The following is an 11,834-nucleotide window of genomic DNA, read 5'->3' as shown; positions in this document are numbered from 1 at the left end:
GGATATCGCGCGGAATTGAAATTTCGACGCTATTTCAAAATAGCCGTCAGCTGTGTCTCCGGTTAAGTCAATCCCTTGATAATTCAGGGAACTTTTAACTGCAACCTTTATAACTCCCGCGGTAGCTTCCGCCTCTCTCTCTCTCTCTCCTCCGCCCCGCTATCCTAGGAGCACTACTTTCTTCCGCCCCCTTTACGACTGGTCTACTCTCTCTTTACGGAGCTGTACATCTTAAATAATTGATCCTAACGTAGTTGCCGGTGTTTTTATAACTGTTTTACCGCCCGCTCTCGCCGCCGTGATATACATTATTTAGCCGTCGGTTTTTAAAGTTAAGTCCCCGGGTGCGGAGGTGCGAAAAGGCCTATTCAGGCCGCGTCTGCTCTGCAGAATTAAAATGTATGCCAGTAGCGGGGCGCGCTATACCGACATTCAATTAAATTGCCGGATTTCGCCATTAACGGCGCGCGCAATCTTTTAGCGCGGAGCAAGAATTGCCACTTTTAATACGGTCCTCGTCGGACTATAAAGAGGCGAAGAGAAGAAAACAAAGAAGGTGGATTCGTCATCAGAGACGAGATGAGAGAGCGAGTAATCTTGAGATGAGAATGTATATTCTAAAAACTCGCCCGGCAATGCTTTTTTTTCATCACGCTTACGATATTTTTTACCGAGCAACGCTCTCACGTGAATCAGTCATAAGTCACGTGGAGCCATACCGCGATAGGTCGATTCAACGGCAGTCATCTGTATAAACAATACATATACACACCCCCGTCGCACATTTCACAGCCACTCGTCGTATCCGAGGCGGAGGAGGAGGCTCGTTTCCACGTGCCACCGAATTTCTGTTCCGGCCCGTCAAATATTCACGATTTGTCAACTCCCCTCAATTATTCATCTCCCGCAGGTATCTTTGTTATCTCTCGCCGATAAGCCGAAAGATGAAGGATATTCCGAGACAGAGGAGCCCCCTCCCTACCGAAGAACGAAGGTGTAGAATGCAGAATGCAACGTCGTGCTCTTGCAGAAAGCACTTTGACACAGCCCCACGGGTACATTACTAGGATTGCCGCCACCAATTGAACTCCCCCGACTCGCCCGGAGACCCCGGCTCGAATCCCTTATGTCTGCAAACACAGCCGCCCGAGGCGACACCGCCGTTCAAACACTCAATCGCTCGATTCACAACGAAGTAACTTGAAATTCTCCATTGTTAACGTTATTTGACTTATCCGCGCGCGCTGATCTCCATAATAGGTATTACCGTGAAAGGATTCGGGCCATTGTACGGCCGAGTTTTACGAGAGCCATGATTAAGGTCCACCCTTGCGTCGATAACGCGTGCGCGAAAAAAGACACCTTGCGTGCTCTCGACCGTGTGTTCCTCGGGAAGAAGGAGAGCAGCCAATTTCGACCCAAGAGTGTTCCACTAATCGAGAACAAAGATTTCTTCAATTTTATTGCACCCAAACAATATGTTTTTCTTCTTTCTATGAAACAAGTTTTAGTGAAATAAATAGAAGGATGTGTGTATCGACGTGAGATTCGTTCGCGTCGGCGTGAGAAAATGATGGCAAAATCGGCAGGAATCGGCGCGCGAGGGAAGGTTAAATTTACCGTCCGCGTGAATGCGCGGGTAAATTTAACTTCTCGCGCACACATACACAGGAGCGATTACACGTCATCGAAATCCACGAGAGAGCCGTGGGTGGTCTCGCAGATCGTCGGACAGATATATCCGCTAATACACGGCTTCTCGCGCCCATAGTACCACTTTATACGACCGAAATTCCCAGTAAGATGCAGGAGGACACCGTGGCAGGGCGGGGAGGAATTCGTAATACAGAGGGCCGCTCTACGACCCCGCTGGGAGGAATTCCGGGGTACGTTTTAAATTGCTGCATCCCCAACCTTCTTGTTTATGTATGCTACCGTGTTTCTTATTCTTGTGCGGCAGCGAAGGAGAGCGCGCCCCCCCTAACTTTATGTGCACAGTGCCGACATAAGTATGCAATCTATGCGTCGGTGTGGCCCGTTCGTGCGTGTGTGCGCGCATCCCCCGTGTGCGTGTGTGGTGCGCGAAAGCGCCGCGGACCGAGAAGAAAACCGCACACACGCGTAACGCGTATACGTACATGTGTATTGTATGGCGAAACGTGGCCCTATGTTTCCTCTCGCCATGTATTCGGACTCCCCACGATCCGGGGAGCGCCTTTCCTCCCGGTGGATTCTTTTCGAACAGCCAGACTCTCTTCGTATTTCCACCCTCGCCGCGCGCACTCTTTCTATCTCTCCGCCACAATTGCTGTAATCTACGATCCGGTCTGGTGGATTTAACCGTGGATCTCAGCCACGGTGATTTGTTAAGTTTTTTCAGGCATCGATCGGAAATGACGATTGTGGGATGATGCGAGACAGTTCAATAGAACGCACTTTCGGCTATTTCTCTCGAGTTAGGGCGATTGTTCTTCTCATTGGAGGGAAACTCAGTGTCTCGTCGAACAGTACATAAACTACTCTTTATAGTAGTTGCATTTGAAGCGCGTTGTGTTATTAGCGTCGTTTGAAGCTTTCGTTTTGCTGAGGAATTTTTCAGCTTTCTCCTAGCAAAAATTAACAAATCTGTAGCAAGTAATTTGCTTGACGATGCTGCTATTTCATAGTAAATTCTGAATTGTTCATATTGAAATACGCGGGAAAAGTTAGATTGCTCTGTCAATCGATATACCGAGTGGAGGTTTACTCGTCTTTCAACCGACATACCTTTGCTGTAAGATATCGTTGTCGCTATCGGCGACTGATTCTTTCTCTTGTTTGTATGAAACATTTTTTTCCATTTGCTTCATTTTTGTTTTTATATATTCAGGTTTCTACAATTTAACGACTCATCCGCCGCCGTTCGCGTCCGCTCGATCGTTAAATTCCGAAATTTCCGTATAGAACACGATTACACTGTATTCGCCCGGCAAGAGTTGCCAGATGCAGTTATTAAAAAGTCCACTTTAAATCTCGGTAGAAAACGCGATTACACGCGCGAAAATATTAATCAAGCTGTTATTACGCCTGGCAAAAATATATAACAACGTATCGCGCGCGTATGTTAACGCGGCGTCATTTCTGCGTTTTTATGCATAACTGAAACATTTGCCTCGCCGCTCATCCCCGGTGTATATCGATATCTCTCTTTCAGGATCGTCGGGAAACAATTTTCGGCCGAGTGTGCGCGCTCGAATTGTGCGTCTCGCTATCCGTGGCGTTATACGAACAAACAACGTAAGCACAGCACACACAGCAAATGGAGAGATAGAGAGACGTAGCGCTAGGCGTAGGTTTTGATGGTAGTAGCACCGGGAGGGGGCGATGCGGTAGGTATGTGGTATAGGTTAGGGTGGCCGGTTGGTCGCGCGGGGGGACGGATATCTTGTCGAGGATAGGCTGCCGGTGCAAGTAGGTTTAATATTTGATAACGCGGGCTGGTCATCCTGCCGAGGCGATAACACAGGCCCCGCGGGAACCTTCCGCCCAACATCCCTCGGAAAACGACTGCCGCCAAACTCGCAGTGTCCCTCCACCTCTTACCGTCCTCGGCGCTCTGTCCTTCCTATTTTCCCTATAACAGGCTTCGGATGCACCGCGATCGAAACTGGCGTTCCCGTCCGACAGGATCGGCCGAGATAACGGATATTACTGACCGACGGGACGGATAAATTGCGGACCGTGGAGGACGCGAGAAAAGGCTTTCTTCCTTTCACCTGGTTTAATGTTTCGCTTGAGTGAAAACGTTCTTTCACCAAACTATGTTGTTTAGAAAAATCCTTTTATTTAGATGAAACATTACATTTCATTTTTAATACAGAAGAGATCTCATTATATTAAATATTCCTTCCACTGAAACGTTCTCTCTAACATGGTCTCGCTACTTTTATAAATAACTTATCACTTGTGTCAACCATTGTAATGTTTATTCGTTGTTTAAGAAAGCAAACATTCGTGTCGAACACTCTTTTCTCCTCGACGATATCTTCACGTCGGATTAACGCGAGGATAATCGTCATACAAAATAGCTTCCCATTTCTTTTTGTTTCATTTTTTTCCTCCAGTGACGATCAGAGGGCTAAATAAGCCACAGGATGCGATGCATTATGTATACACAAGAAAGGGTCAATCCTTGCACGGGTCAGTTTCATTGGCATTGGCGCGGAAGATCATATATAGCACGAAACGGCTTTATTCGTTTATTCGATCGACCGAAATCCCGAAGCCTTGCGGGACTAACAGAGGGGACCCGGGTTGTACGGAGGGTCCACGGTACGTTAAAAATTTACTATAAAATAGCTCACACAAGTCTGCACTTTACCGGCGCGGTGATTTGGTCGCTCAAATTTCCGCGTACATGATCGTTAAACAAAATCTCCGAATTAATATTAATAAAAGCGAGCGTACGAAAATTTTATGTCCGAACGAACGATGGAAAATTTCACCGTGCATGACTACGATAACGAACCATCACATTTATCTTGTCGCGAGCGTGTTTTTCGTCTTGCCTCGTGTATTTTCGCGAGTGAATTCGTTCGTCTCGTTGAGAGAGGCGGGCAAGAAAGTAACGACGAAAAGTGTCGAAATATAGTATTGAAATATAAAATAAACTGCTCTACCCTTTTGTCCCTTTTAATTACAGTTTCAAGTACAATATGTGCCTCAATAGCTTACTTTAATGACAGTGCAATGCTCGTGCGTGACTTGAGTATTTCGAAGGGCGAAATTGAACGGAATGTATAATTATAATGCCGACTGCGTATACCTATTTTTAACGTAATTAGTACTTTGTTGCACGGTATTATACGGTTCTGTCGGCGTGGCGGCTCTCTTCGTCGTAACCGCGTTCGCGCGAAGCCCCAACATTGATTCCGACGTTCGGAACGAATCTTCGTACCCCGCTGATATTTTCAGATCGCGAAACTGTCCGTAAAACCATGAAGAATTATCTGTGCACCGTCTATTATACATCCATTAGTACTGATGTCACGTTAATTCAATGATAAGTGTAAGATTCGATGAAATATCGTGCAATATCCTTTGTGGTAACAGTATTTCTGCTTTAAAATATGTACGTCGATAATATTAAATAATGTTTCTCTTGTACTGCCAGAAACAGTATAATTCTGTGTATGTGTGGATCATTACTAAATGATTACACGGGCTGGTATTTATTGATGTGTTATCCGCTCCTTTATGGCGTGCTCTAATGACGTGCTGCACCAGAGAGTGCATTAACAACAATATGTGAGAGCCGAAAATACGCAAACATATTACTTCTTTCAGGATGTAACAGTTCGAAACTGTTTTCTCTTCCGCACCGTCCTTCGTACAATAATCTTCGTACATTCACGTTCACTTCGTACGTAGGCTTGTATTAATACATTGAGAGAAGGATTTCTTTAAATTTAATCGCATCCAAACAAATTTCATCGTCGGCACGCTCCAAAGAAACTAATGTTTCGATTAATAAGTAAAATAGTTGGGCTTTTCAACGAATATGTATCTCAAAAAATTCGTTTGAAACGAAAGATAATTTTCTTCCGAAGAAATTATTTATTTCATTTTACATATTTATTGTAATTAGATAATATTTTATTCGAACAAAAGATATTATTTCAAGTAATTGTTTCTTTTTTTTTTTATTAAATAATAGAATTTTTCTTGAACGAGACCCAAACAAATAATATTTCGTACATGTTTCTATGAAACAAGTTTTAGTCCAATAAGTAGAAATATTAAATCTAAGGAAACCTATTTCGCTGTGTATTTGCCATTTGAAACTCATCTCATACGAGACAATTCTAAATTAGATCTGAATTTTTCAATTGAATCTTATGACATATTTGAGGTTGAACTGACTGCATTCATTTGTACTAGTTCTCTTTTCCTCTGTTTTTTTTTTTTTCATCAAGTCTTAACTATATCTGTCTCTTTCTAAATTCTACAAGTGTACACTAGTTCAAGCGAAAAGAGAACATACTCTCGTATCTGTAAACGTTATTCAACAAAAAAAAAAAAAAAAAAAAAAAAAAAAAAAAAAAAAAAAAAAAAAAAAAAAAAAAAAAAAAAAAAAAAAAAAAAAAAAAAAAAAAAAAAAAAAAAAACTTGCGTTTAACTCTGAATTCGAATCTGACTATCTCATTTGAGACAAGTTTCAGGTAACAACTATTAATACAGGCCGTGGAGAAGGAGAAGCAAGAGAACGATCCGACAACGGCATAAATGTTGCATTAATACGGCTTGACGCGAGCACATCGATCACACTTCTCGTCAAAGTTCCACCGTGCGAACGTTTCAAGCAGATTTCGCTCGAACAGCTTGATTACTCTCGTCCTATCGTTCATCCGGCGGCGACAGATAACGCCAGATTCGAGCCTTCTCAGGGAGAGAAGAAAAGATCGCCACGTGCACAAGTATTTATACGTCGCTAAGACGCAGCGATAACGCGGCTTACGACATTTGCGTAGGAGAGAGGGCGGGCAAAATAGCTGATATTCTAGCTATGGAGGAGAAAGAGACGCGCCGGAAGAGATCTACCGTGGCGAGACAGGGCGAAGGAAGGAGAGGGAGATAGACCTAGTTGAACTAGAGAGATATAGAGAGAGGGAGGGGAGCCACACAGACACGCACGCAGACAGGCGGGGGGGAAGGATGGACAAACGGGTGGTCGCGGTTAGCGACACCCATGCGAGGCCTGAAAGCAAGGGCAAAGATGGCCGACGTGCATGAGATTAGAGGCGCAAGCGTGACCGCGCAAAGCTCCGCCCCTGTACGGCGAAGCTCTCCGCTGGCTGTCGACTCACCCCCCGAACGAACCCTCTCGTCGTGGGCGCGCTGCCGCATCGTCCAGGATCACCAACCCCCGCCGCACCCGAGCGCGCGCGCGTTCTCTCTCTCCCCCTGGAAGAGTTCATCCGCGGAGCGCTCCTCGCCGGCCAGTCAGCGCCAAAAAGTGCAGAGCTTCGGGACGAAGAGCGCGAGCCACCCCTTGCGTATGGCAGGAGCGAGCCGGCGGTGTTTCCCATCAGTGCCGAAGCGAGTGCCTCGTGGGACGTGAAACTCGCGAGAGATCCGCGGGACTCGAAGCGCGTCGGAACTCGCCGAGGTGAAACTGTGTGCAAGTGTGCGGCGGAGGGTACATCGCGCGCGCGCGCGCGCGCTCGCTCGTTCATCGCGCGGAATACGATGTTCCAGCGGTAATCAGGATGCGGGTTCACCGTGCCGATAAACTTACTCAGATTCGACGACACAGACGCAGTGTGTGAACGCACTCTCTCGCACGCAGTCACACAGATGCGAACGCGGCCCGGAAGCAAAGGGCGCAGCGGTCGGTATCCCGCTTCCGTCTGAGGAGCTGCCCGAGGAGGGACCGCAACGAGGGAGATACGCTCGCACGATGATGTACCCATCGGACAAGATGATGGGGAGCAAGGGCCTCCACGGCACGCCGATCGCCGCCCCGGGCTGCTTCCCCTCGGGGAGGTACTCGCCTTATCGCGCCGCGCCGGACCCGATGCCGCCGCCGAGACGATGCATGCCCAACACTACGGTGAGTGACAGCCTTTCTATACTGCCGCGACCAGATAGAAATTTCATCTCGATGCTTTCGCGTACCTTTTTTCGAGCGTTCCAGCGTGTTTACCGATAGTTACATCCCGACCACTCGTCCTTCCAGCCGAGAAATGTTCGCCGTCGGATCTAACAGTTCGGGTATATCGTCCCGTCGCGGGGAAGTGTCAGTCGGAATATTTTCCGGCAAGTGAGAAACGCCTCTGTTCGCGAGGGGAGGAAGGCCGCGTTTTCATTCGCCGTGCGTCGGCACGCTCTCATATTTCTCGCACTTACGGACGCTCAATTTTAGTGCGAATATATCCATAAACCGCAAGGAGGCATCGTAGGAGAGAGCGCTCGTGCCTCGCGTAGAAGGGATCGATATTTCTTCCGCGGAATTATAAGTCATCGCGCGGAGAAGTCGGTTTCTTCGGACATTGAATTGCCACTTGGCGAACAAGGGGCGTCCCGCTCGCATTCCGAGTCGATGGCCGAGTTTTCGGACACGCCGAACCGAGGATCAGGTCAGACGAACCCGTCCGCTCCGATTGTGTGGTGACTTATTAATTAATCAGAGAACACGTGAAGATGAAAATACACGCGCAGAAAGAGAGAGAGACGCATTCCCCGGCCGCGCGCTTCCTCACTCCGTTATCTTTACTTCAACGCGGTCGGAGGCAAGAAAAAGCTCAAAGAAATTCGCGGATAAGACCGTGTGCGATAAGAGCTGGGGCTGGTAAAGCCGAAGCAAATGATATCTCCTCCGGAACACAGCGAAACGCGAGAGAGCGATTAGCTCGAGAGCGCGGCTATTCCTCTTTCTCGCCGCGATTAGCTCGACTCTTTTCGCGCATCCCTTCGTTAACAATCGAGCGGAATAGATTTCGAGCGAGAAAACGGCTCCTCCGTGCGAATAAAAGGAGCTTGTTCCGCGCGACAGTTTCAAACTCTCTCCTTCTTTCTCGTTCTCTGGAGATTCCGAAAGGACGCGCTTCGGAGAAATATCTCTTTTTTTTCCCCCGCCATCGCATATATCGTATTCAACTACAGCTTTAGGCTTCTACGTAACAGATACTACGTTATCCACCGGCTCGAATATTTATGACAGTTCAAGCGAGTTTACAATCGAAGACTGCACGGCTTAACGTACGCGGCTCGAAATTTCGGATAATCATATAATCGATGCTCGTTTCTTCGACGTGATGTTACTGCCGCTGTGAAAAATATAGAATATTTTTATCGGGGACATTTCAACATTCATCGGAGGATGTGTTACGATATCTGTGTGTATGTGCTCCAGTTCGCGTGTGATAACTATAATCCTACCCGATCAGTTTCACTATATCATCTTTACAAACGGAATATTCGAAGAGTGTCGGACTTGGCGATTATTGAAATACAAATGCAAAATCGTATCGTTTCGGATTTCTCTTTGCGAAAGAGAGGGAAGGTACGGTGAAAGATAAGACGCGAAAATTATAGACAACTCGCTCGGTCACGCGAAACGAAGTTTCGGAAAAATCGGCGCCTTTATCGAAAAAAATGTGATTGTACGTAAAACCCGATCGTCACTCGCGAATCTGACCGTAATGCCGAGGAGAAGGACACTTTTGTAATGTACAGAGAGAGAGAGAGAGAGAGAGAAATTTCTGGGCATACGAGTTATGTCACGCGCCGATCCGGCGTATCAATAAGCTTATCAGAAAGCACGATGTCAATCGCGACGTCAATATGTAGCTTATCAGAACGTGCTTATCAGAAAATGATATCAATCCTTGCCTGCAAATCGGGCCGATCGAAGCCGAGCCGAAGAATCAAATAATTGTGTTTGTACTATTATTTGCGCCGGCCCGCCCTTTCTCTACGCGCGATTGCGAATATAACAATCGCGCGACAATTGGATCACATTGAATTGGATCGAGACCGGTTTTGTAGAAACGCGGTCGGTGCAAAAGTGAAATCGCTCGAGGAAATATCCCCCCCCCCCCCTCCGGTAAAGGTAGAATTTGTCCGGCGCTAGTGGCGCTCAATAAAAATAACTTTCGATTCGCGCGTTAAAATTAAACGTCTCAAGGTTTCATTTAAATCATATTCCGCCATTCTGCGAAACGCCGCATTTAGAGTATGCACGCTTCGTATCGAGCGTGCCGTTTTTCTCAAATCAAGGTCGCGCACGAAACATCATTAAAATGTTACATGCGACGGACACGCTCGGGCGATCCTCCTCTTTTTGCGAGAATAACGCCCGATTTCGGGGGTCGCGCGCAAAAGGAGGAAGCTGTCATTATTAGCGGCTCTCTTCGTTGTTCTCTCAGCGTTAACTGTCCAGCTAAATCGCAGAGCTCGGGTGCAATTAATTGTGTTTCCTGAAGAAGCAAATTGTATCTGGCGACATTCTCAAATTCGCCGAAGCACTTTGACGTTCAAAAGGTCGCGCATAAACGTCGGACACTTTTTTTCGCAATGAAAATCTCCAATACGTGACATCTTGTAATATACGTGTCTCCTCCCTCTCTCTCTGTCTCAAAGCGGGTCAACGCGGCTATTTCGCGTATCGGCAGTCGTCTTGTGATCCTGCTGTATAAGAAATCACTCCTTACCGAAAACGTTACAAACAGGATGTAACGAAATTAGCAAGGATTTATCGGCTTTTACGCGAATGTGTATGCGCGTCGAACGACGACGCACTCATAGAGAGAGAAAGAGACGATATTTTCGATGAGCACGCCGACCGATGTACTGTCTCCTCCGCTGTCTCATTACGGTATTATCTCATTATATTTTATTTATAACAGCAGTGTCTCGGAACGTGCTAAACGAATTTCGTTTCACTTAAATTGGTACAGCGCGACTAGTGGCGCGCCGCTAGTCTCTCGCCCGGTTCGCTCAATATTTAAACTCTCGCGAATAAGATATTCGTTTATTAATTAATAATAATCGGATCAATTATTTATGCGACGTGCCGATCGATGCCGATCAATATGACATACGTCGATAATAATGCATGCACGCTTGTTTGTATCCACGTGAGCTCGAGCTATTTACACTTAAAAGTACACACAAAAGATTGCTTTGAATTTAATAAGATTTCTTTAATGGAGAGAAATCTGCCTCTTGCAATAGAGTGAATAAACGAATGTTTGATTCGACGAAGAGGATCGCTTGATTTTTTAAGCAATAAATATCTTTGTGTCAAATAATGTTTCTCCAAACATTACCATATTACAGGCAATAAATTACTTGAAAGAAGTAACATCATGTTAAAAAAATACGAAAGAAGTTCTTTGTTTTAGTGAAACAATATTTAATACACAATCAAATAAATTCTTTTCATTGTAAACCAAATATTATTTCCTCTAAATAATAACTGTTCTTTTGTTTTTTTCTACCGAACAATATCGTTTGGTGAAACAACATTCACATTCAAATAAATTAATATTTGATATTAAATTGTTTGTTTTTGTATTTTATTAAACAAACCTAAGTCAAACAAACACCGTGTAAATCACATACCCATGCGCGCTATCAAGTATCAGTGACATTAAAAATGTAACCTCGTTTATTAACCTCCTAATCTGATATTCGATCAAACTGTCACTCAATTCTAGCGACGACACGCCGCGGCGCAATCAGCATCGCATTGTCCCGTGTTTAAGAACGATGTATTTAATTAGTATCGTAATCGAGATGATCTAGTTTTGGGTATCAGATAACCGGAATATATATATGAGAAAATCTGGGAAAAAATGCGGGGTGAAATGTCTCTCTTTCTTCGTTTATTCGAGAAACACCCCGATAACCTCTGCAAGAGGGTGGCTAAATCGCATCAGATGGGGGCGTTATGCCGAGTTAGAAGACCGGTTGTTTCCCGAGCGCGATCATAAAGCCTGGGTTAAAGTAGCGAGCATCTAAACAATATCAATCACCGTTGAGTCGTCGTTCTTCTTCTTCTCGATCCCTCCGCGACGAGAGAGAAAGCAAAGCATATCGAACGAACTAGCGGCTTCCTCCCCCGACGGCGCGACGCGCTCCCCGGGCTACATTGCGGGCTCCACATAGTCTTTAGTTTATTCATGTGACGTAATAGGATAAAAACCGTCGCTACGAGCTGAGTGCCTAGATGAGATTACAGCCGTACTGTTACGGCCCGGTAACGCGAATCCGATGTAATCGCCCCTTCCTTTGATTTTTCTGTTCAGTCCTCTCGATGACGAGCGCGCGCGAGAGATGGCTCTACTCGG

The 11,834-nt window shown here is 45.8% G+C and overlaps 2 protein-coding genes across 2 annotated transcripts in view; one reads left to right on the top strand and one right to left on the bottom strand.

Annotated features, from left to right (window-relative positions):
- LOC106744069 (beta-galactosidase) overlaps positions 1–11,834 on the bottom strand; it is a 109,348-nt gene that overhangs the window by 29,991 nt on the left and 67,523 nt on the right. The window lies entirely within an intron of this gene.
- LOC106744074 (inhibitory POU protein) overlaps positions 7,439–11,834 on the top strand; it is a 42,938-nt gene continuing 38,542 nt past the window's right edge. Inside the window, exon 1 of the mRNA XM_014618498.1 lies at positions 7,439–7,591. Coding sequence (XP_014473984.1) covers positions 7,439–7,591 — 153 coding nt within the window. The remainder of the gene's footprint in view (positions 7,592–11,834) is intronic.

The sequence above is a fragment of the Dinoponera quadriceps genome, unplaced genomic scaffold, assembly GCF_001313825.1.
Source record: "Dinoponera quadriceps isolate SergipeBrazil2010 unplaced genomic scaffold, ASM131382v1 scaffold1325, whole genome shotgun sequence".
Classification (NCBI taxonomy): Eukaryota; Metazoa; Arthropoda; class Insecta; order Hymenoptera; family Formicidae; genus Dinoponera; species Dinoponera quadriceps.
This window is presented reverse-complemented; position numbering and strand designations above follow the sequence as displayed.